Genomic DNA, 25,417 nt, shown 5'->3' on the forward strand with positions numbered 1-25,417 from the left:
ACTACTAGTTTTTAATTAGGTCTTTAGTCAAATTCCTGAGGGGGAGTAGGTGGTGTCTGTCACGTTCTTAAGAGGAACTTTACAGCTGAGGGGGTTTGCTGTAGTCAGACATTCCCAGCATTGTTCCAAAATGTGTTTTCCCCACCCAGGGGCCTCAGGTCCTAATGGTTCCCTTTCTCCCTACTGAATCCTATCTTTTCCTATCAAAATGTGAAGAGAAGCCAGAGTTAAGCAGAAAGGGTTCCTATTAATTTATCAGAGTTGAGTGCAGGCTTTAGCTCAAGGGTCTCCCGTACAGGAGGTGGGGAGGGTCAGGTCCATGTAACACACTGTTCCTATGCTCAAGCAGAATTTGTGGGCTTCTGGGGGAGGGGAGGCCCCCTGAAAGCAGAGACCGGAAACTGAGAGGCTGGTCTCCACGTGGGACACCATAATTTCTGAATAACTCCTGACACAAAGGATGAGGAACTTGGGTCTTTTTTGCATTTCAAAGCCCTGCCTGCAGGTGACCAGGTTACTGGTGAAGAGGTTGCATTGGTGGCTTTAAAGGCATTTGCTCCCACTTCAGCTGGGATTTCTCCACAAAAATCTTCTGAGAAAAATCTTGAAGAGGAGAGGAAAGGAGAAATGGCCAATTCTCAGGTAAGCCTTGAGTCCATTGCAAGAGGACCTGTCACCTTGTTCTCAGGATAATCCATGCATGTAGAAATTGCAGGGCACTTGGGTGGTTCATTCAGTTGAGAATATGACTCTTGATTTAGGCTCAGGTCTTGATCCCAGGGACCTGCTATCCAGCCCTGCATCAGGGTTCCTTCTGAGCTTGGAGCCTACTTAAGATTTTCTCTCTCTACCTGAGTCCCTGTCCTCCATTTGCATGCATTCTCTCTCTCTCTGTCTCTAAATGAAAAAATTGTAAATACCAATGGTTTTATGTGTTTAGTTCTTATGGTTCTGCTTTAGGTTTTCACCTCATTTAAAAAATTTTTTTTCAACGTTTACTTTGTTGAGACAGAGACAGAGAGCATGAACGGGGTAGGATCAGAGAGAGAGGGAGACACAGAATCCGGAACAGGCTCCAGGCTCTGAGCACAGAGCCCGATGCAGGGCTCGAACTCATAGACCACGAGACCATGACCTGAGCCGCAGTCGGACGCTCAACCTACTGAGCCACCCAGATGCCCCAGGTTTTCACCTAATTTTGAACATTTCAGAAATGATATTCTAGGTTATGTCTTCAGAACACTCCTCCCCTATATCCCAGAGACCTCTCTCCCTTTTCTCCAACCTGGCTTCCAGTAGGGCAACAGCAGTTGTCACTTTAAATTAAATTCCTACAAGTATTGAAAATATTCCCTTTGTGACAGATCCAGAGAGGAAGGTGTTGAGGCCAAGTGTCCTGTTGCTGATGGGGTCTGGTCCTGGGATAGCAATCAAGGAAAACCATTCCCATTTAGGTCTTATCTGAATGCTTTCTCTGCCCCGGGTAGAGGAGGATTATGAAAATGCACAAATACACAAGATGGATATGAGTCACAGAATAATTTAGAATGTTGCTGCTCTTGAGGATGTGGAAAAGCTATTTTAAGATACAAGAGATATTCCAGGACATTGCAAGTATATGCGATAAAGTCTGTATAAATCCACGGTGGCCTTAACTTGTTTATATTGTGATTTACTGTTTGGGGTCACAAGAGCACACCTGCGATCCGGTGTCCTGAGGTGTGTCTTAGGCACTGATATCCATTTGTTTCCTTACAGCTGATGTTACCTTCTATTACTTGGGTTTGTGCTCTCTGCCAGATTCCTCCCCTGTAATGTTCATATTTTCCTTATCAGTTGTGATGATTTTAGGCTGATTCCCTGAGCAATTTCCAGACACCATCACATTTAAACTAGAAACATCTTTCTCAGAGTTTCTCTTTTCTTGTATTTTTTTTTCCTTGTAGCTTTTTTCTCTTTTAAGTTTTTAAGTTTATTGTGAGAGAGATTGAGAGAGTGAGAGCAGGGGAGTGGCCAAGAGAGAGCCAAGTCCCAAGTAGGCGACACAGGGCCAGCACTGAGTGGGACAGGGGGCTCAAACTGACAAATCAAGAGGTGTTGACCTCAGTCTAATTCAAAAGTCAGAAGCCTGACTGAGCCATCCAGGCACCCCTTCCTTGTCATTTCTGAGGAGGAGGACAAATGTAAAACAAATGTGGATAAAATTAAAATTTCTCACAACTTACAACCACCGGAGAAATACTCGAGACTGGCAGAGGAAGATACTCCTCAAGGAATTCACAACTGCCTTAATGTTGATGCTTTTCTAGAGGCAAAAAGCAAGCTTAGCTTTACCATAGTCAGACTTCTGGGATCCTGGAAGTCTTCTTTAACATATGAAATCCCTGTAGACACTTATATTTCTCCCCCCCCCCAACTTAAAGTATATAATCAACAGCTCCTCTCAATCACCCTGCAGCTCATTCTTCCCACAGATCCTGTCCCTGTGCTTTTACACAAACAGCCTCATTTACCAAAAAGGCTCAAGACTACTTCCTTGAACATTGACCCCTGGCCCACCTCACATCAGTTCCCACCAGCCAATGAAGTCCCTCAGCGTTGTGTAGTAGATGTAATGACCTCTGGGGGTCGAGGTTCTCAATGAGTCAGACCTTCATCCTTTGTGTTTTTATTTTGCTGCATAGTCATGACACAGGCATACTCTATTTACTTCTGTGTGTTTCAGATAAAGAAAGAAGAATCACATAATTACCATCTTTGAGTGTCTTAAAATCCTGAAATAAAACAGCACAAATGACGAATGAAACAAAATCTTTCAATGAGGGGCACGTGCACGGCTCAGTTCATTAAGCGTGGGACATCCACTCAGGTCATGATCTCACCATTCCTGAGCTGGAGCCCAGCATCAGGTGAACAGGAGCCATGCCTCTCCATTTCTCTCTCCCTCTCTCTCTGCCCCTCCTGGTATTCTCTCTCTCCCTGTCCCTGCCTTCTCTCCCTTCCACCCTGTCTCTCTCTGTCTCTCTCTCTCTTTGTCAATCATAAGTAATAATTAATTAAAAAATAAAATTTAAAAAAGGTTTCAAATAAACACTATATTAGCAGATCATGGAGTACTACGGTCAAGACAACTCTTGAGATACTCTGTGGTGTCAGATAGTTTATTGAAGTAGCACAGGGCAGGACCCGTGGGCAGAAAGAACTGTCCTTTGGCTGCATGAAGCTTCTATGTTCAAGGGGAGGGTAGGTGCACAGAGTGTTCAATCACAAATGTTTCTGTAAATTTCTACGTGTAAAACTGCTTCTGCAAGTTTTCCCTGGTGCTTACCATTCAGTTCCATATGAAGCAGTGGTGACATGTACCCGTGGTCATGAGACCCTGTAAAAATGTAATAACCAGGGATTTCTAGGTGGCTCAGTCACAGCCTGGAGCCTGGAGTCACAGCTTGGGGTTCTCTCCCTGTCTCTGCCTCTCCACCTTTCATACTGTGCTTACCCACGCTCTCTTTCACAATATAAATAAACTTAAAGAAAAATGTAGGAACCAGCCTTTATTTGATGAATGTCCAAATAATACAACTGTATGTTAGCTTTCTGTGCTAAAGGTGAAAATTTTTTATTGTATCCCTCATCATACTAGAATCAGAAATAACTGTTTTATTTGTATCTTAATGTGTGTTTGTGTTGATAGTGTGAGTAAAAGACCTAAGCACCATTATCTACAATTAGTTTTATGAGTTTCATGTCACTGAAAATATTTTGTTTGTTTTTGAGGAAGAGAGAGGCAGGGGCAGAGAGAGAGAATCCCTAGCCGGTTCCACACTGTCAGCACAGAGCCTGAGGTGGGGTTTGTAACTGGTGAACTGTGAAATCATGACCTGAGCCAAAGTCACGAAGTGGACACTTAACCACCTGAGCCACCCAGGTGTCCTTCATTGAAAATGTTTCCTAGTCACCAGCATACTTTTCTACGTTTAATATCTATACAACTTCTTTGAATATTTATGGATGTGAGCATGGAATGTATAAAGGTGATCAATTTTGTGTGCATACCTTCTTTCCATCATTCTTCAGGTTTGACACCTGCTATGATCATTTGGTTAGGGGCCCCTCCGTATATTTTAGGTGTCATTTTAGGTCAACTCCAGGTCAGATGACCTGAGTTAAAACTTGATCCCTACCACGTACTGGATGCTTGAAAAAATATTCACATGGAAATAGAAGAATAATGTGTCTGTTGTCTTAGATTATCATTTATTTTTCAATAAGTTATGAAAAACTGTGAATGCTCTCTCTTAACCAGGAAATGCTTGGAAAGGTTTATTGCCTTTCTTGCCATTCTAGTAGAACCTGTAATTGCTATGAATCCCATTCAGTTCCAAGTTCCCCAAAAGTTCTTGTCTTTGAGTTCTACTTCTTCGTTATTGAAATATGTATCTCATGGCCCACAGACTAATGCCTTGTTAGAAATGCAGACATCTACCCCATCCTAGAACTCCTGAACAGTATCTGCATTTTAACAAGATCCCCAAGGTCCTGCTGTGAAATTCTAATTCATATTAGAATATGCTAAATACATTTGTCACTCCCCAGAACTTTCCATTGAAGAAATAGATAGCACTTGTACTGTATGATGTAAATACAATATTCAAAATGTATATGCCTGTGGTGATGCCTTCATTTTACAAATTACTTGAATAAACACAGTATTTATAAAGGTTCCTACCTCCAAGGTAAAGAATATACTAGAGCATAATACTGGGTGACAAATAATCTTACCTCATCAAGCAGGAACCTCACCTAAGCCAGAACCAGTTCTCCTGATCTAACTGAACTAACAGAAGTTCAGTCATTGGTGGATCACAAAAAAACTATACCAGGTGAGGATGTGAGCAAAGCAAAAATGATTTACAAGAAACAAGGAAATCACAGGGAGGAACTTCCAAATCAGATACTCACGGAGGAAGGGGGAATGGTGTCCTTTCATTTAGGGTTAGCGTGGATATTCAGAAAGGGGAGGCCATCATCTTATGCCAAGTGGAGTATAAGGTTGCACATAAGCCTTAAGAGAACAGTTGTGTACATACTCTGCATATTTCATAGGAAATGAGGTTTGTGCTCCTCCTTGGGTGAGATTTTAGTATTATACTGAGGTAAAAGGGAGCTCCTGGGTGGCTGAGTCCATTGAGCGTCCTACTCTTAATTTAGGCTCAGGTCAGGATGAAAGTCCTGAGATCAGGCTCCACTCTGAGCATGGACCCTGGTTGGGATTCTGTCTCTCTCTGCCCCCCCTCCACTTGTGCACGCTCTATCTCCCTCAAAGATATAAGATTTAAAATAAAATGTTTGAATGAGATGAAGGGAACTGTACTCACTCCGTAGTTTAATCTATTATGCATTTGCTTAGGTGTGAGTCAGGGGTTAATCTCCAACTGTTCTCATCCAAGCTCTTCCTCAGGGCAGTCATTACCTTTTGTTAGATGGTTTCTGTTTCCACTACAGGAGACTATACCCCTGGGGAGTTTTTTGTGAAGTAAAAGATAAGATAGAAAAAGAGGTTAAGTACAGTGTGGAACTAAGATCGGTGGGTACAAGCACAAGCATTAAAGTCAGGTCTTGGAGTCCGGCTGGTGACATTAACTGCCTCTTTCATTTGACCTAGCATTATGAACTCTGCCTGTGGCCACGTGATAACTGTGTTTTTTATTGCAGGGATTGCTGACATTCAGGGATGTGGCCATAGAATTTTCTCAGGAAGAGTTGCGGTGCCTGAACCACAGTCAGTGGGAACTGTACAGGGATGTGATGTTAGAGAACTACGGACACCTCCTTTTCTTGGGTGAGGATAACTCCTTCCACATTGCCCAAACATACTCAGGGATTTGTTCCTTCCCTTGAAGACTGTCTCTTGGAATCTTCCTCTTTGCATGACTGGGATTCAGATCCCTGCAGTCAGGGAAAGAAGTATGGGTTTGTGGATGTACAGAAAAATCCTCATGGTGTTTCCTTTTCAGCTTTACCTTTCCTTCCTTAGGGTAACATCATCATTTCTATACATTAATGACATTTCTAAAGGCTAAGTGGCATAAAATGGTATCTCTTTTGTCTTAAATACCGATTTCTACTCATTATTGTCATGGTAGTACTCGGAAGTGGAGGTCAAGATCTGAACATGGAAAATTCATCCTGCGTGTTCTAAAGGGGATGTTGGCCCACAGCATTTGGGAAATCATTTTCAAGCTTCTACTCTGTCCTCTCTGCTCTACTAAGCACAATAGTGGATCAGAAGTTAGAATCTCCAACCACACTCATATTCTTTTTTTCTAATAAACAGGTCTTGTTGTGTCAAAGCCAGACCTGGTCATCTTTTTGGAACAAAAGAAGGATGTCTGGGATGTGAAGAGAAAGGAGACAGTAGCTACACACCCAGGTAGGTGGAACTGAAGTGGATGACAGAGGTGAGGTCCAGTCGTGAAGGAGGAACTGGACCTCAGAATGTGGTTGAGCAGCTCTCCTTGAATGGAAATTAGGTTGGAAAGTCCAGTATTAGGTCTCTCCTTTCACATCAGGCATCTGCTTTCCAACACATCATGCTGTTACATTCTCAAAGGATTGTTCTTCAGTTTCACTGAAGGTCCTTCACATCCATAGTGAGGTCTTCCAGAACCTTATTGGTTCTCCATTGCTTGGAGGTCTTGGGGAAATCTCTGCATTTCTTAGGAAGTCTAGGTTAATCCATTTCTGACTTCTGTTTTGCTTCTTGTGTGAAGTGTGTGAGGGTAGTGGTGTGCATCTTGGGGTTAGGTGCAGAGATCCCAGGAATGCTAGAGGGAGACATCACAAGTTTTCTTGTTGATCCTTTCCAGGATTAAGGAAGTTTTCATTTTAATCATACAAAATCGAGGCCCAGTAATTTCATCAGGTAATAAAGCAATTCCCTAAAATGAGAAAATCTCGTCCTTTTTTTCACCTCAAAAGTTTATTTCTTGGCTTGCCTGGTTGGCTCAGTTGGTTAAAGGTCTGGGTTGAGCGCAAGCCCTGATCTTAGTTTGTGATTTTGAGCCTTGCATCAGGCTCTCTGCTGTCAGTGAAGAGCCCATTTGGGATCCTTTGCTTCTGTGTCCATCTGGCACATGTTCTCTGTTTCTCAACAATAAAATATTAAAAAAAAAAAAAGAAAGTTCAGGATGCCTGGGTGACTCAGTTGGTTAAGAGTCCATTGCATTTGGCTCAGGTCATGATCTCAGGGTTTCTGAGTTGAAGCCCCACTTAGGACTCTTGGCTGACAGCCCAGATCATGCTCGGTTTCTCTCTCTCTCTCTCTCTCTCTCTCTCTCTCTCTCTCTCTCTGTCTCTGTGTCTCTCTGTCTCTGCCCTTCACACACTTGCTCTTTATCCCTCTCTCAAAATAAATAAACTTAAAGTGTACGTTCATTTGCTTTGTATTAAGTAAAATAAGAAATTTTCACTCAATGTGTTGCATTCCTCAATGGTGAAATAATTTAAAGCACCCATTATATTCATATAATTCTACATAAATTAATGCCATTATTAGTTAAAACTCATGGCCTATAATAAAATCTCAATTGTTACTTTATTTCTTAATAAGTGAATCCTGTTATGATTTTTGTGTTTTATAATATGAAGTTCCTGTGACTTTGTCATATGTTTTCATTTTGAGTAGTTGTATATGAGATTCCTTTATGATTTATTATATCAATAGTCCTGATATGACATGGGCATGTGCTTTATGAGAAGTGAGGGAGACAATTAGTAAACTTTCTATATTTAGAAAAAGAGTTTTAATTATAAATGTAATTTCACTTCAGGAAAAATTAAGTATTGTTTGTTTTTTTTTTTTTACTTTTCTCAGAATGTATATGTATTTAATACCAAATCACTTTGATAAAGTGATTGCTGGCCTATTTTACAATTTTTTTGAAACTTGTTTATTTAGAAATGAAAGGTTTTGGGGCACTTGGTTGACTCAGAGGGTTGAGCATCTAAGTCTTGATTTCAGCTCAGGTCATGACTTCATGGTTTGAGTTTAAGCCCTAAGTCCATTTCTGCATCCAGTGTGGAGCCTGCTTGGAATTCCCTTCTGTCTCTCTCTCTCCCTACCCCCACTCCCTTTCTCTCTCAAACTTACTAAAAAATTACAAAAAAGAAATGAAAGGTGTTTATTTGTTTGATTCTAAAGATTGGATTATAGGGGAGCCTGGGTAGCTCAGTTGGTTAAGCCTTCAACTTCAGCATAGGTAATGATCTTGTGGTTTGTGACTTTGAGCCCCGTGTCTGGCTCTGTGCTGAGAGCTCACAGCCTGGAGCCTGCTTTGGATTCTATGTCCCCCTCCATCTCTCTGAGAGTCTCCCTGGCTTGTCCTCTCTCTCTCTCTCTCTCTCTTTCTCTCTCTCTCTCTGATACATAAACATTAAAAAATAAACAATTGATTATACCCTTAAATCTGAGTGATAGGAGGGATCCATTAACATAACACATTGTTTAATGTCTTAAGTGCTTAGTTCACAGAAGTTTTCATTAAAGGTTTCCATGGTTGATTTTAAGGAACATTCTTTACAATTTTAATGCCCATGAAGATAAGTCAGTAATTCAAAATGTTCCTTTTTCATGGGTGCTTACCTTTTTCTCTCTCAAAGTAAATAAGGTTAAAAATATATATATATGTATATATAGTGGGCCTGTTTTAAATACTTCATCATTTTTATGTAGAATTTTTTGGTTTACATTTTGTCTGGTTTTGAAATTCCATAGTAATGTGCTTCCTTTTGTATGGAACTTTCCACAGCATTATTTAGGTGGGATTTTGCTTTTACCTGTGTATTTTGTTTTAGGGTGACAATTTTCAACTCATTATGTTTTTGGACAATGTGAGTGAGTCAGATAAGTCAGATAAGTCAGATAAGGTCAGCTTTATGCCCTTTGCTAATAAAAGTATCTATGTATTTGTAGCAGTATTACCTATGCATACTTGTGACTCATCTTGTGTATTTCTTTCCTTGATTAGTGGTAAATGAATGTTGTATCCTGTTTAGGTGAGTTATGCTAATAGAATTAATTTCATCATGTATTTATTGGTGAATGTATTGGCTGCATGTATTTTCATTCTGGTTACCTTAGAGAGTACTTAAAACATCTTAAAGGTATAGCAAACCTTTATGCATGCTGCTAGTGTAGAGCTCAACACAGGGCTTGCTTTTTTTTTTTTTTTAACGTTTATTTATTCCTGAGAGAGAGAAAGAGAGAAAGAGAGACAGAGAGAAAGAGAGACCGACCGACCAAGCCCACGCAGGGGAGGGGCAGAGAGGGAGGGAGACACAGAATCTGGATCTCCAGGCTTCTTGCTGTCAGCACAGAGCCCAATGCGGGGCTCAAACTCATGAACCCCGAGATCATGACCTGAGCTGAAGTTGAGCACGTAACCAAATGAGCCCCTGAAGCAACCCTCAACACAGGATTTGAATTCCCAAACTGGGAGAGCGTGTCCTAAGCTGAAATCAGGAGTTGGACACTTAACCGAATGAGCCACCCTCATGCCCCTAACACAGTTTTAAGCTGATAGTGTCAATTTTATACAAAACTCTTCTACTTATCATCTCTGCACCAGTACCCACTTTATATTGATGACATCATAAATTCTTTTTTTATATTGCATATATTATTACCTAGATTTGATTTTTATGCTTTTATTTAAGAAAAAGTCTGTAGCAGAAATAAATGTGACTTGTCCTACCTTGTTACAACACTACAGGTTTCTATAATTGTGTAAATATTTATACTTCTCAGAGAGCTTTATGTTATGTCTTTTCAGTTACTGTTTAGAATCTTTTTAGTTCAACAAGGACTTTTTAAAAAAAATTAATGTTTATTTATATTTTGAGAGAGAGACAGAGACAGAATCTGAAGTAGCCTCCAGGCACTAAGTCTTCAGCAAGATCACAACACAAGGCACGGACTCACCAACCGTGAGAACATAACTTGAACCAAAGTTGGATACGTGACCAACCGAGGCACCCAGGTGCCCCTAGAAGGACATTCTTTAACATTTTTGTAGGACAGATCTGCTGATAAACTTAGAGGGGTTTTGCCTTGGCAAAGTCTTCATTTCTACATGCATGGAAAACAGCTGTGCCAGGTAGGGTATTTTTGGTGAATAGCTTTTGATCCTTCAGTATTTGAATACATTGTTTCATGCTTTTCTTTCTATAAGGTCTACTGAGAACCCCACTCACAATCTGATAGGAGCTCTCTTGTACAAGATGAGTTGCCTTTGTCATGCTTTTCAAAATTCTCTTTTCACTGGTCATTTTTGGTAGGTTAATTATAACGTGTCACTGTGTTCATGTCTTGTCTTTTTTCTTCTATTTTTACTTAAATTCTAATTAGATAACATACCGTGCAAAATTGATTTCAGTATAATTCAGTGGCTCATCACTTACGTACAGTGCTCATCATAACAATTGCTTTCCTTAATAGCCATCACCAAGCAACCTGTCCCTCACCCATCTCCCACCATTGATACTTATCCTACTGTGAATTTACCGTGCTTGTGAATTTGTCTCTTCTTTCCACATACAAGAGAGCTACAAGCCTTTAGTTCTTCATGGAAACTCTCTGCCCCCTTTCACTCTGCTCTCCTTATGGGGTCCCATTAATGTACACATTGTTCCACTTGTCGGTGTCCCGTGTGTCCCTAGACTTTGTCCTTTTCCACATTTTTCTTTGGTCCTCTTAGGTAATTTAAAACAAGAGGTCTTTAGATTGTCCACTTCTTTTTTCTGCTTGATCAAGTCTGTTGCTGACTCCTTTGTATATTTTTAAATTCAGAGATTCTCCACTTAAGCTCCCAATTGTTTCTTATACTTTGCCTCTTTGGGCTTATGTTTTGGTCATGCATAGTTTTTCTGCTCTCATTTAGTTACCTGTTTTCTCTTCTTCCTCCATGAGCATCTTTATGATGATTTCTTCTTGACTTCTTTGTCATTGATACTTCCTAATTAATTTAAGGTCAGTTTTGGAGATTTATTTCATTCCTGTGAGTGAAACAAGTTCTTCTATTTCTTTATGGCCTTGTGGCCTTTTGTTGAGATTAGTGAATTTAAGAAAACAGCTTCTGGGCTTAGGCTTATGAACTTGTTTTTACAGGAGAACACAAGTAATTGGTAATGTCTGAATTTTTGTAGTTTCCCAGTTTACAAAAGTATAGGTACTTCTTTAGAGCCCATACCTTCCTCTGTTGTCCTCAGCTCTGTAGTCTCTTCAGTGTGTAAACAAAAGCTCACCTGTTGTCTCAGCATCCATCATAGTGCATCCAGCGGGTGCCCTCATTCCCTCTGCTTCCATGTTCTGCATGACAGAAACAAGTCCCTCAGGCACCTGCAAAAAAGCCAGATCACTGAACATAGAGGTCACTCCTGTGTTCATCTCCTGATGAGAGGTAACAGTTTTCATACAGTGTTGTCATGGAGCATCAGGAAGGGTGAGTAACTGTTGTGGGCCAGTGTCACAAACTTTGTCTCTTTGATGTTTCTCTTCATTTCTACTTGCCTGCTTGGGCTGGTTTCTCCTAATTGCCTTCTGGAGCACTCACAAAGTAATTTAGTCCATTTTTGTCTCCGTGGGGGAGCCACCGTCCTGATGCTCCCTCTTTCTTCACTGCTGATATCCTGTGATGGGTATTAATTTTGGATATTAGCATTTAACATATATGCATGTGAGGATAGTAAGTGAGAGAACTGATCGTGTATCTTTTACTTGTGTCTTTTCATAACACCATAGGCTTGTTGGCAAAGTCAGGTAAAGAATATTCTTTTTAAAGAGTGATGTAGGAACAAATGCAAGTTGTGGTTCTTAGTATTTACACTCAGTGATGACTTGGATGAAGATGGAGGGTAGAAATGAGGTTACGATGGATATTGCCAAACCGGGACAATTGCCCTTAATGGAACCCATACTGCCAGAAGAGATCAAGCGTATAAAATACTTGGGGGAAAACCCCCACCTGAAGTCAGTTCCATTTGAATCCCAGGACCAAAATCCATTTTCGTAAAGTTTTATTTTTTTTAATATTTATTTATTTATTTTTGGTTGCTTCTCATTTTTTTAAATATGAAATTTATTGTCAGATTGGTTTCCATACAACAACCAGTGCTCATTCCAACAGGTGCCCTGCTCAATGCTCATCACCCACCCTCCCCTCCCTCCCAGCCCCCACAAACCCTCAGTTTATTCTCAGTTTTTAACAGTCTCTTATGGTTTGTCTCCCTCCCTCCCTTTTTCTTTTTCCTTCCCCTCCCCCATGGTCTTGTATTAAGTTTCTCAGGATCCACATAAGAGTGAAAATATATGGTACCTCTCTTTCTCTGTATGACTTAGCATAACACTCTTCAGTTCCATCCACGTTACTACAAAAGGCCATATTTCATTCTTTCTCGTTTCCAAGTAGTATTCCATTGTGTATATAAACCACAATTTCTTTATCCATTTGTCAGTTGATGGACATTTAAGCTCTTTCCATAATTCAGCTATTGTTGAAAGTGCTGCTATAAACATTGGGGTACAAGTGCCCCTATGCATCAGTACCCCTGTATCCCTTGGGTAAATTCCTAGCAGTGCTATTGCTGGGTCACAGGGTAGATCTATTTTTAATTTTTTGAGGAACCTCCCCACTGTTTTCCAGAGGAACTGCACCAGTTTGTATTCCCACCAACAGTGCAAGAGGGTTCTCATTTCTCCACATCCTCTCCAGCCTCTATAGTCTCCTGATTTGTTCATTTTAGCCACTCTGACTGGCATGAGATGATATCTCGGTGTGGTTTTGATTTGTGTTTCCCTGATGAGGAGTGACATTGAGCATCTTTTCATGTGCCTGTTGGCCATTTGGATGTCTTCTTTAGAGAAGTGTCTATTCATGTTTTCTGCCCATTTCTTCACTGGATTACTTGTTTTTGAGGTGTGGAGTTTGGTGAGCTATTTGTAGATTTTGGATACTAGCCCTTTGTCTGATATGTCATTTGCAAATATCTTTTCCCATTCCGTTGGTTTCCTTTTAGTTTTGTTGACTTGTTTCCTTTGCAGTGCAGTAGTTTTTATCTTGATTAAGTCCCAAAAGTTCACTTTTGCTTTTAATTCCCTCCTCTTTGGGGATGTGTCAAGTAAGAAATTGCTGCGGCTGAGGTAAGAGAGGTTTTTTCCTGCTTTCTCCTCGCGTTTTGATCATTTCCTGTCTCACATTCATGTCCTTTATCCATTTTGAGTTTATTTTTGTGTATGGTGTAAGAAGGTGGTCTGGTTTCATTCTTCTGCATGTTGCTGTCCAGTTCTCCCAGAACCATTTGTTAGACTGTCTTTTTTCCATTGAATATTCTTTCCTGCTTTGTCAAAGATTAGTTGGCCATACTTTTGTGGGTCCAATTTTGGAGTCTCTATTCTATTCCATTGGCCTATGTGTCGGTTTTTGTGCCAATACCGTGCTATCTTGATTACAGCTTTGTAGTAGAGGCTAAAGTCTGGGATTGTGATGCCTCCCGCTTTGGTCATCTTATTCAATATTACTTTGGCTATTCGGGGTCTTTTGTGGTTCCGTACAAATTTTAGGATTGCTTGTTCTAGCTTTGAGAAGAATGCTGGTGCAATTTTGATTAGGATTGTATTGAATGTGTAGATTGCTTTGTGTAGTATTGACATTTTAACAGTATTTATTTTTCCAATCCATGAGCATGGAATGTTTTTCCATTTCTTTGTATCTTCTTCAATTTCCTTCATAAACTTTCTATAGTTTTCAGCATACAGATCTTTGTTTCGGTTTATTCCTAGGTATTTTATGCTTCTTGGTGCAATTGTCAATGGGATCATTTTCTTTATTTGTCTTTCTGTTGCTTCGTTATTAGTGTATAAGAATGCAACTGATTTCTGTACATTAATTTTGTACTCTGCGGCTTTGCTGAGTACTGAAAGCTTGGCTTCATCTTTGCCAATTTTGATGCTTTTGATTTCCTTTTGTTGTCTCATTGTTGATGCTAGAACTTCCAACACTATGTTAATATCGGTGAGAGTGGACATCCCTGTCGTGTTCCTGATCTCAGGGGGAAAGCTCTCAGTTTTTCCCCATTGAGGATGATATTACCTGTGGGCTTTTCACAAATGCCTTTTATGATATTTAAGTATGTTCCTACTATCACGACTTCCTCCAGGGTTTTTATTAAGAAAAGATGCTGAATTTTGTCAAATGCTTTTTCTGCATCAGTTGACAGGATCATTTTATTGACAGGATCTTTATTAATGTGATGTATCACATTGATTGGCGAACGTTGAACCAGCCCTGCAGCCCAGGAATGAATCCCACTTGATCATGGTGAAGAATTCTTTTTATATGCTGTTGAATTCTATTTGCTACTATCTTAATGAGAATTGTTGCATCCAAATTCATCAGGGATATTGGCCTGGAGTTCTCTTTTTTTTGCTGGGTCTTGGTCTGGCTTGAGAACCAAAGTAATGCTGGCTTCATAGAATGAGTCTGGAAGTTTTCCTTCCCTTTCTCTTTTTCGGAACAGCTTGAGAAGGATAGGTGTTAACTCTGCTTCAAATGTCTGGTAGAATTCCCCAGGGAAGCCATCTGGTCCTGGATTCTTATTTGTTGGGAGATTTTTGATAACTGATTCAGTTTGTTCACTGGTTATGGGTCTATTCAAGTTTTCTATCTCTTCCTGTTTGAGTTTTGGAAGTGTTTGGGTGCTCAGGAATTTTTCCGCTTCTTCCAGGTTGTCCAGTTTGTTGGCATATAACTTTTCATAGTGTTCCCTGATAATTGCTTGTATTTCTGAAGGATTGGTGTAATAATTCCATTTTCATTCATGATTTTATCCATTTGGGTCCTCTCCCTTTTCTTTTTGAGGAGCCTGGCTAAAGCTTTATCAATTTTGTTTATTTTTTCAAAACACCAACTCTTGGTTTCATTGATCTGCTCTACAGTTTTTTTAGATTCTATATTTTTTATTTTTGCTCTGATCTTTACTATTTGTCTTCTTCTGCTGGGTTTGGGGTGTCTTTGCGGTTCTGCTTCTATTTCCATTAGGTGTGCTCTTAGGTTTTGATTTGAGATTTTTCTTGTTTCCTGAGGTAGGCCTGGATTGCAATGTATTTTCCTCTCAGGACTGCCTTCGCTGCATCCCAAAGCATTTGGATTGTTGTATTTTCATTTTCATTTGTTTCCGTATATTTTTAAATTTCTCCTCTACTTGCCTGGGTAACCCATTCATTCTTTAGTAGGGTGTTCTTTAACCTCCATGCTTTTGGAGGTTTTCCAGACTTTTTCCTGTGGTTGATTTCAAGTTTCATGGCACTGTGGTCTGAAAGCGTGTATGGTATGATCCCAATTCTTTTATACTTATGAAGGGCTGTTTTGTGACCCAGTATGTGATCTATCTTGGAGAATGTTCCATGTGCACTCGAGAAGAAAGTGTATTCTGTTGCTTTGGGATGCAGAGTTTTAAATATATCTGTCAAGTCCATCTGATCCAGTGTATCACTCAGGGCCCTTGTTTCTTTATTGATCATGTGTCTAGATGATCTCTCCATTGCTGTAAGTGAGGTATCAGAGTCCCCTGCAATTATCATATTCTTATCCATAAGGCTGCTTATGTTTGTGATTAATTGTTTTATATATTTGGGGGCTCCTGTATTCAGCTCATAGACATTTATAATTGTTAGCTCTTCCTGATGGATAGACCCTATAATAATTATATAATGCCCTTCTTCATCTCTTGTTACAGCCTTTAATTTAAAGTCTAGTTTGTCTGATATAAGTATGGCTACTCCAGCTTTCTTTTGACTTCCAGTAACATGACAGTTCTCCATCCCCTCACTGTCAATCTGAAGGTGTCCTCAGGTCTAAAATGAGTCTCTTGTAGACAGCAAATAGACTTTTTTTTAATCCATTCTGATACCCTACGTCTTTTGGTTGGAGCATTTAGCCCATTTACATTCAGTGTTATTACAGAAAGATATGGGTTTAGAGTCATTGTGATGTCTTTAGGTTTCATGCTTGTAGTGATGTCTCTGGTCCTTTGTGGTCCTTGCAACATTTCACCCACAGAATCCCCCTTAGGGTCTCTTGTAGGGCTGGTTTAGTGGTGGTGAATTCCTTCAGTTTTTGTTTGGGGAAAACTAAAATATATTATTGTAAATCTTTAAAAATATTTTACTCATTTTTGAGAGAAAGAGTGCAAGCAGGGGAGAAGCAGAGAGAGAGATGCATATTCAGAAGCAGGCTAAAGGCTCTGAGTTATCAGCAGAGAGTCTGATGTAGGGCTTGGATTCTCTAACCATGAGATGGTATCTTGGGCTGAGGTCAGATATCCGACCAAGTGAGCTACCCAGCTGCCCCTCCAAAATTCATTTTTATTCTTAAATATTCTCTGAAAGGACTTTGGAAATTCTTGAAAATGAACCAATCCATGCCAAAACTAATCATTGAAATAATTTCAAATATAAAATTGGTTTAATCCTTCATTCACTTATTCACTGAAATGTTTCTAAAAGTTAGAATTTTTATCTTCCTTTTTCAGTGTCTAAATGTGGTTGTTTTGAGAGGTCTTTTCAGAGGATTAATTATTCTTCCACCTTGCCTTAGCCTTCCTTTTCCAAAGTCTCTAATAACCAGACAGTCTGTATGCAAACATCACTGTTCAATGTTATCACATAGTGCCTAATTTGGATTTAGTTTTTATGTGTGGGGAACTTCAGAAGGCCTTTAGTGAGAACTCTATCTTCCATAATTACCAAGGTGTTTAGTATGGAGATACAACTTTCCAATGCCAAGAATCTGGCAAGAAACGTGAAGCAAGGGTCAAATCCTCAATTTCAGAGAACTCCGTTTACAAACATCCAGTATAAAAGTAATAAATGTGGGAAAGTGTCTTATGAAAGCTCAAATCCAGTTGCACATCATTGCATCCTTACTGGAGAGAAGACTTAACAATGTAGCAACTCTGGTAAACTTTTAACCAGTCTTCAAAACTTGCTCAACAGCAGAGATTTCATAATGGGAAGAAAGCTTACAAATGTAACAATATGGCAAAGGCTTTCAGTACCACAAAACTTGTCAACGTGAGGTGTGATATATACTGGGGAGAAGGCTGAAAAGTGTCTTTAAAAATGTGGCAAACGCTTTAGGCAGAACTTCAAACTTTGTGACCATCACAGAGTGCATACTGAAAGAAAGATTACCAATGTAAAAAATTTGACAAAGCATTTAATCCTCATCAAAACCTTTCAACATGAGACAGTCCTGAGGAGATAGCTTACAGATGTGAAGACTGTTGGCAAACTCTACCCACAACTGAACTCTCATAAAACATCAGAAAACCACACTGGATATAAACCCCAGAAATGTAATGAATGATGAAAAACTTTGTGTTTAATGTATATTTAAAAAACAACAAGCTTATTTGAATATAAAAACACTACAGTTGTGAACAATTGGCCAGCTGTGTAATGGAATGTAAAATCTAAATAAACTGAGAGAATTCTCAGCAGAAAGAAGTCAATACCACTTTTGAGATATGATTCTAAATCAGAGTATTCATTATAGATGAAAATCCAAAGTGAAAACATTCAGATCACTTATTTAGCCTTGGACAATGGAGGTGCTATGGGGTGCCAACCCCTCCACAAGTGAACATCTGCTTGTAACTTGCGAGTCCCCAAATTTAAAAACATAGGTACTTTCCCATGGAAATAGCGTATTGTGGACCAGAAGTCTTATCTAGAACAGCCAATACCCCTTTTTTAATACATGGCCTATATTATATGCAGTATTTTTATAATAAAGCAAGCTTGAGGAAAGAAAATATTAAGGAAATAATAATGAAGAGAAAACACATTTACAGTATATATACAAATTTGTGTATAAGTGGACCCACACGGTTCAATCCCATGTTCTAACATGGTCAACTGTGTTTGTTAACGTGTGTGAAAGGATCAAGAGAAGATGGATGTGTGTCTGGAGAGGAATAATTTCACCGTCTCCTTTTTCTTTTGACCATAATTGCAATTTTGGGGATGAGGGGGTGGAAAATATTATTAGCTCGTGTGCCTGCAAAAGGATTTGATTGTTTCTGTCTCTCAGACTGCAGGGCTGTAGTATGATGGGGAATTCTAATACCAACTTTTCCATAGAACATAATGGACACTGTCATGTACAATGTATGAAGAAAGTCTACATTCACATGGTGTTTGTGGCTGATCTATAACAGTGATGTAAGTCACCATGAAGTGATCGTTCAGGGCATCATTATTTGTATTAAAGTAAGATAGAGGAACATTCTGAATTTTAAATAGATATGCCAGTTTTTTTCCAAGGAGATTATGTTGGCTGTTGATTAAAATTTGCATGCATCTGGGGCGCCTGGGTGGCGCAGTCGGTTGAGCGTCCGACTTCAGCCAGGTCACGATCTCGCGGTCCGTGAGTTCGAGCCCCGCGTCGGGCTCTGGGCTGATGGCTCAGAGCCTGGAGCCTGTTTCTGATTCTGTGTCTCCCTCTCTCTCTGCCCCTCCCTCGTTCATGCTCTGTCTCTCTCTGTCCCAAAAATAAATAAACGTTGAAAAAAAAAAAATTTGCATGCATCTTCATAATAGCAATCGATAGAAGTCAAGAATATTAGGCAGTTGAAATAGAGATTTTCACACATCTTAGGCAAGCATAGCTAACTCTTGCATAAAAGGGTGTAAAATTATTGTAAATCCACATTTATTCAATGATGAGCCTCAGCTTGCACAGCATGGAAAGCACAACTCACAGATTCTTATATCAGAGGAACAGAATAATTCTTGAATGCTTGAAATGGGTGTTTTGACCAAGGATCACACAGTGGTTTTGCAACGGTATGTTTAGCATGTGTTTGAACTTAATACATTTTGAAATTTTTTTTTCAACGTTTTTTATTTATTTTTGGGACAGAGAGAGACAGAGCATGAACGGGGGAGGGGCAGAGAGAGAGGGAGACACAGAATCGGAAACAGGCTCCAGGCTCTGAGCCATCAGCCCAGAGCCTGACGCGGGGCTCGAACTCACGGACCGCGAGATCGTGACCTGGCTGAAGTCGGACCCCCAGCCGACTGCGCCACCCAGGCGCCCCAGAACTTAATACATTTTGATTAAAAACACTGAATAGATTTTAATGTGTTAACACTGTGTTGATGAATGAACTGTTCCCCTACACCAACCTTAGCCTGCCCCACCTTCATTAAGGTTATAGGTAAACAGTAACACAAAGTGCACTTGACCATTGAGCAACATGGGTTTGGTCTATGTGGGTACATATATAGTCAGGTTTGTTCATTGTACAGAAATTTATTTTCTCTTCTGAGTTTCTTAACATTTTCCTTTTTTGAAATTCCTTTACTATAGGAATGTCATATATAACACATATAACATAAAATATACATTAATCGATCTCGATCAAGTTCCTTGTCATCAGTAGGCTATTAAAATATAGTGTTGGGGAGTCAAAGTAATACACAGATTTTCAATGGCATGAGGGTGGCCACACTGAACCCCTGCATTGTTCAAGGGTCACTCATGCTTGGGAAAGCAGTGGGATGATATCACTAGTAATCTATTCTCCGCAAGTTTATGTATTCTACCTTCCTTATTGTGACTGCTGGAACATTAGGGTGCTGTTAATATGGAGGACACGGAAGTATTCTTGAGAGCATAGCTAGTCAATTTCTTCTATTTATTTTTTTTTAACATTTTTTCATTCTTGAGAGACCGAGCATGAGTGGGGGATGGGACAGAGAGAGAGGGGGATACAGAATCTGAAGCAGGCTCCAGGCCCTGAGGTGTCAGCACAGAGCCCGATGCGGAGCTCAAACCCATGAACTGTGAGATCATGACCTGAGCTGAAGTTGGACACTCAACCGATTGAGCCACCCAGCTGCCCCTAGAGCATAGCTACTCAATTTCTTGATACTGTGGCCATGGGATCCATTTTGTATAACCACACTGGCTACAGGGGGATTGAAGGTACTCTAGCTAGACCCAGCAGCCAATAGAGTAGATAATGCCCTCAAAGTCTCAAAGTAGTTCCTGCTTGGGCTTCCCCAATAACCTTTGTGAAAGAGCACCCACTCCCAGTGTGTCTACCTTCAGCTTCCCTTAGAGAAGAGCCCCGCAGAGTTCACCATGCCCTTCTCATGTGGGTTTGAATTGTACATTCTAGACTTAGCTTAGGAAGTGCAAAGCACTCCAACTGTAGACCCTACAAAATGCATCTGCCCCAGTTCCTGCCACTGTCTCTGTCTTCACTCAGCCTTGACCTCAAGGCATATTGGGTACATCCTCTAGGATCAGTGAGTAGCAAACTTTATTGTTTCACGTTCTTTGTTTTCTTTTATTCAACCATGGCTCACAATCCAACGTCCCCAGGTTCTAGTTAACTCCTAAGGGAACAAAGTTATTACAACTATAATTATAAGCCATATGTACAGAATTATCAATTATTGTTTTTAACATTTTACACTTTTTTTCTCTGCTTATGTTGTTTTTAGGAGTATACAGAACACAAATTTTTATGGTTTGGGTACGCACAGAATACAGTATGTTATATTAAGCTAAAGATACATTTTAGTTTTTTGTTCTTTTGTTTTTAATCTTTTTTGATGTTCATTTAGTTTTGAGAGAGAGAGAGAGAGAGCATGAGCAGGGAAGAGCCGGCAAGAGACAGAGACATAGAATCCAAAGCAGGGTCCAGGTTCAGAGCTGTCAGCAAACAGACCAACATAAGGCTTGAACTTATAAATCACAAGGTCATAACCTGAGCTGAAGTTGGATACTTAGCCAATTAAGCCACCCAGGTGTCCTGCTAAAGATGTAATTTGGAATAAAAGAACTAACTAGAAAGAAGTGCAAGTATAGGGGTGTGTATATTTAAGTGTGTGTACCTATATCTTCAGAAGGAAAGGGAATATTAGATCCAATGAGGTAATTTCCAAATTGATGCTGATGTAGTAAACAAAAATGTTACAGATTGAAAATGGGAATAATTTTCTATAGATCGTATTCCATTCATTTCTCCTAAATCTCCTGCATCATGGCTTGAAAATCTCCCCCATGCAAATCCTGTCTTGTCTACCTGCCTATTAGTTATGTAGCATATACTCTTTTCCTCATTCAAATGTTTAGGAACTGCTGCTTATCAGGTATACTCAGGGATTTTAAGAATGGTTTGCATGAAATGACATGGTGTTCCAAAATTAATTTGATTATGGGAGTAGTTCAACAGTGAACATACTAAATTCCGTATAGTTTTATTAATACATTTCACTTCTCTCAATTGGAGAAGAACACGAAGTAAGATTTCTTTAGTTACTGTTCTTTTTCCTTCTTGGAGGTGATGTCATCCAAGTTCTCCAATTGGAGAGTGAAAACTTCAGAGTGAAAACTTGCAGGTTTATGTGTCATGGGTTGTTTTAACATTGACTTGATGAGACCAAGCATGCGATGTTGCTTGGTGCTTACTAGATATTCTACATATAGGGAGAAAACAATCTTGTATTAGGAATAATTCTGCAGCCCAACGAATACTGAAAAACATCTAGGCTGAAGCATTGCCATGAATTCTTCACGTGGGGAGAGGACACCGTCCAAGATGTGTTGCTGACTCTGGATGGAGAAGGATACATTTTGCTTGTTTTCTTTCCAAATCATCTCCAGTTTTTTTAATGTTCTCATCTCCATTACAGTCAGGCAGGCATCACAGCTGTCCTTCTACGCTGTGTTGTGGATATCCCATTTTTACTGCTCTCCTACTCCCACATAAGCCGCACAGACTCTGGTAGTTTCTTCAGTCTGGTAGTTTCTTCGGTGTGATTTGGAACTTTTAATTCAATGGGAAATGGTTGTTAACGGGTATGGAGGCCATACCTGGGATTTAAATACAATGTGGTCATCACTTCCCTGGAGGAAAAGGAAAACATCAATGGGCCACAGGATTTTCTCATTCACTTGGCATAGAGAGAGTTGTGAGGACCGATAGAATATGAGGATGCTATACTTGACCAGGACGATAGGTCCTACTAAAAGCACATATGGAGAACTCTTGAAATGCAGGGAAAGATCTGGTAGGAAGCCTCCTTTATTCACTGTAAAGTCTTAGGAAGATACTTGTGATGAAGAAATGTGACAGACATGGGGACATGGGAAATGTGGTAGGTTCTCAGATTGAGGGAAGTCAGATCCTTTCCTCATATGTTCATGAATTCCCTGGCAGTCCTGAGGACCAGTTGCTTTGGATGCCATAGGTAACCATCCTTTCCCAGGCCCAGATATGTGGCAGTAGCTGGAAAAGGGAAATATGAGGATTTAAGCATTGTGGCCACTGCTTTAAGATGTCATGTGACAGAATGGAAGTTGAAGATGAAGCAGGCTTCTGAACACTAATAGTCAGAACCAGCAAGGTGGGTGTGGTGTGTCCACAAAGCACTGGCATCCCAGGTATACAACCCCAACACCTCTCTGATCCCTAAGGTTGATGACCTCCCAGGTATCTTGACTCCCTGCCAGCAGGGACCTCCCTGACTTCCATGCAGCCCCACGGTCAGGGTAGTCCTGTGCTCTGGACTGTGTGCAAGATACAGATTAGTTGGGTACCAGATCACCAGTCACCAGCAGGGAGGATGTCTGCTTCACAGAGCCCACCTGGTTTTTGGGTTAGATGTCCCTGTGTTGTTTTACAGCCCATGGTCTTTGTCACCCATCCTGACTTGAGTGGAAAGAGGATTTTTATCAGTTGTAGAAACTGATAAGATAAAGTTGGGTAGCATGTGATAGTCACATTTCACATTGGTTCAATTGAAAGATAATAATTCATTTTTCAGTACCTGTTATTCTGTGGTAAGCCACACCATGAAATGTTGATATGTACCTACAGAAAAGACAATGTAAATGGAGGGATGCCTGGCTGGCTTAGGCAGTAGAGTACCTAACACTTGAATGCTCGGCTGGAAGTCAAAACCCTATGTTGGGCTTAAAGGTTACTTCACACACAAAAAATTAAAAATAGAGCTGTGTCGCTTAGTCAGTTAAGCCTCTGAATTTGACTAGGTCATGATCTCACAGTCCATGAGTTTGAGCCCCACATCGGGCTGTGTGCTGCTTCAGATTCTGTGTCTCCCTCTCTCTCTCCCCCTCTCCTGCTCATTTTCTGTCTCTCTCTGTCTCAAAAATAAACAAAAACTTAAAAAAAATTTTTTTTTAAATAAAGAATAAAATGCACAGAGAACTCCCATCAAAATCAACACAAACAGGCCCAAGCCAAGATATATTAGAATTAAGTTTACAAAATACGGTGATAAAGAAAAACTCTTCAAAGCAGGAAGACATCTTTCACTTATCAGGGAGAACCATAAGGTTACCTGGTGGTTCTTCAACAGAAACTTGGCAAGCCAGAAGGGAGTGGCACCATCTATTCCACGTGCTGACTGGGAGAAATAGGCAGCCAGGAATTCTCTCTCCAGCAAGGCTTTCATTCAGAAGGGAAGGAGAGACAGAGTTTCCCAGACAAGCAAAATCTCAAGGAATTCCTCACCACTGGACTAGCCCTGCAGGAAATGTCAAAGGGGAATCTTGAAGTGCAAAGAAGACACCAACAGTGACACAGAAAAAGGATCAAGAAAGTTTCTAGAAACAATGACAAAACAAGTAATAAAATGGCAATAAATGTATATCAATAAACACCTGCAATGAAAATGTACTATATATTCCAATCAAAACACATAGAGTCTCTGAATGGAATAAACCAACCAAACAAAAACAACACAAAAATAAACCCCAGGCCCATCTATATGCTGCCTACAAGAGACTCCATATAGACCTGAAGACACTTATAGATAGAAAGTGAGGGTGGTAGAGAAACCTTTCTCACGCAGATGAAGGTCAAAAGAAAGCCAGAGTAGCAATACTTAGGATGGACAAACCAGATATTTTGTTCTTGTGTGGCAATTATCCTGCTTTGGTGCCAGGGTAATGCTGGCCTCCTAGGGTTACTTTCAATGGGTTCCCTCTATTCTACTTTTAAGATTTTCATGAAGATTGTCCTAAATTTTGTTTTGTTGTTAATGTTTGTCAGAATTGGCCAATGAAGACAAGAGGTTGTGGGCTTTCCTATACTGGGAGGTTTTTTATTCCAAATTCAACTTATTTTTTTGTGAGGGTCTAAGAAGATTTCCTATTTCTTGAGCTCAAGATTCATTTTTCAATCTTGGTAACTTGTGCGTTGTTTAAATTTACATTTTTTTCTATTTTGTCTAACTTGTTAGTATATAATTGTTGATGTGATCTGTTATCACACTATATATTTCTGTGGTTATCTGTTGTGAGGTTTCTGTTCCATTTCTCCACTTGGTGCTTGAATTCTCTCCTTTTTTCTTAGTTAATGGAGTTGAAGAATTTCCAATTTTGTTTGTTTTGAAAAACCTTGGCATTATTTTTCATATTATTGTTCTGGTATCTTATTTCTAATTTTTAAGTTTTTAGTTTTATTTATTCATTTATTTTGAGTGAGAGAGAGAGAGCACATGCAAGTTGAGGCAAGGGGCAGAGTGAGAGAGACAGAATCTTAAGCTACTCACTGAGACTGAAGCCCTACCTGGGACTTGATCCCACAACTCTGGGGTCATGACCTGAGCTGAAATCAGGAGTTAGACACTTAGCAGAATGAGCTACCCAGGTGCTCCAACTATTTTATGAATTTCTGATTTTTCCTTGGTATTTCCTTCTCCTGCAGAGCTGAATGTGGGGCTTGAACTCACCAACCACGAGTTTGTGAACTGAGCTAAAGTCAAATGCTCAAACGACTGAGCCCCTCAGGCAACCCTGTTGTTTTTAATATTCATTTGTTTTTGGAAAGAGAGAATCCCAGGCAGGCCCTGTATGGACAGCACAGAGCCCGAGAAGGGACTGGATGTCACAAACCATGAGATCATGAAAGGAGCCAAAATCAAGAGTCTGATGCTAACCTACTGAGTCACCCAGGCGCTCCTTAAAGGCAAAGACCGTTTTGTGTGTTTCATTCACATTGCAGAATTTGGGTTCCCAATTCTCCAGTTTACATTTGTGCACACATTCATTGCCAAGTGATTGTGGGAAGGGTGCGCTAGCTGAGGGAAATTTGAGAGAGCCACAACTGCTGGCCTATGAAGCAGACTTAAGCCAGAAATACTGAAATCAGACTATGTGCCTTAAAAGATCAGCAAGAGTCCAGTCATCTATGGGTGATCTTGTGAAGAAACAGGTATTCTTGCTATTGGGGGTGAAATTCTTTTAGTACCTATGGAAGATAATTTGGCAATATCTAGCAAAATTATGTATACTTTTTTGTCTCTTCACTAACAGCTTTC

General features: G+C 40.0%; 1 protein-coding gene across 1 annotated transcript in view; it reads left to right on the plus strand.

Moving 5' to 3' along the window:
• The first annotated feature begins 498 nt into the window (after positions 1-498).
• LOC112850879 (uncharacterized) overlaps positions 499-25,417 on the plus strand; it is a 29,995-nt gene continuing 5,076 nt past the window's right edge. Inside the window, exons 1-3 of the mRNA XM_086690612.1 lie at positions 499-642; positions 5,713-5,839; positions 6,335-6,430. Of these exons, the coding sequence (XP_086546738.1) occupies positions 628-642; positions 5,713-5,839; positions 6,335-6,430 (238 nt within the window). The 5' untranslated portion in view covers positions 499-627. The remainder of the gene's footprint in view (positions 643-5,712; positions 5,840-6,334; positions 6,431-25,417) is intronic.

Source organism: Puma concolor, chromosome E2 (assembly GCF_028749965.1).
Source record: "Puma concolor isolate L17-30 chromosome E2, mPumCon1.1.hap2, whole genome shotgun sequence".
Lineage (NCBI taxonomy): Eukaryota > Metazoa > Chordata > Mammalia > Carnivora > Felidae > Puma > Puma concolor.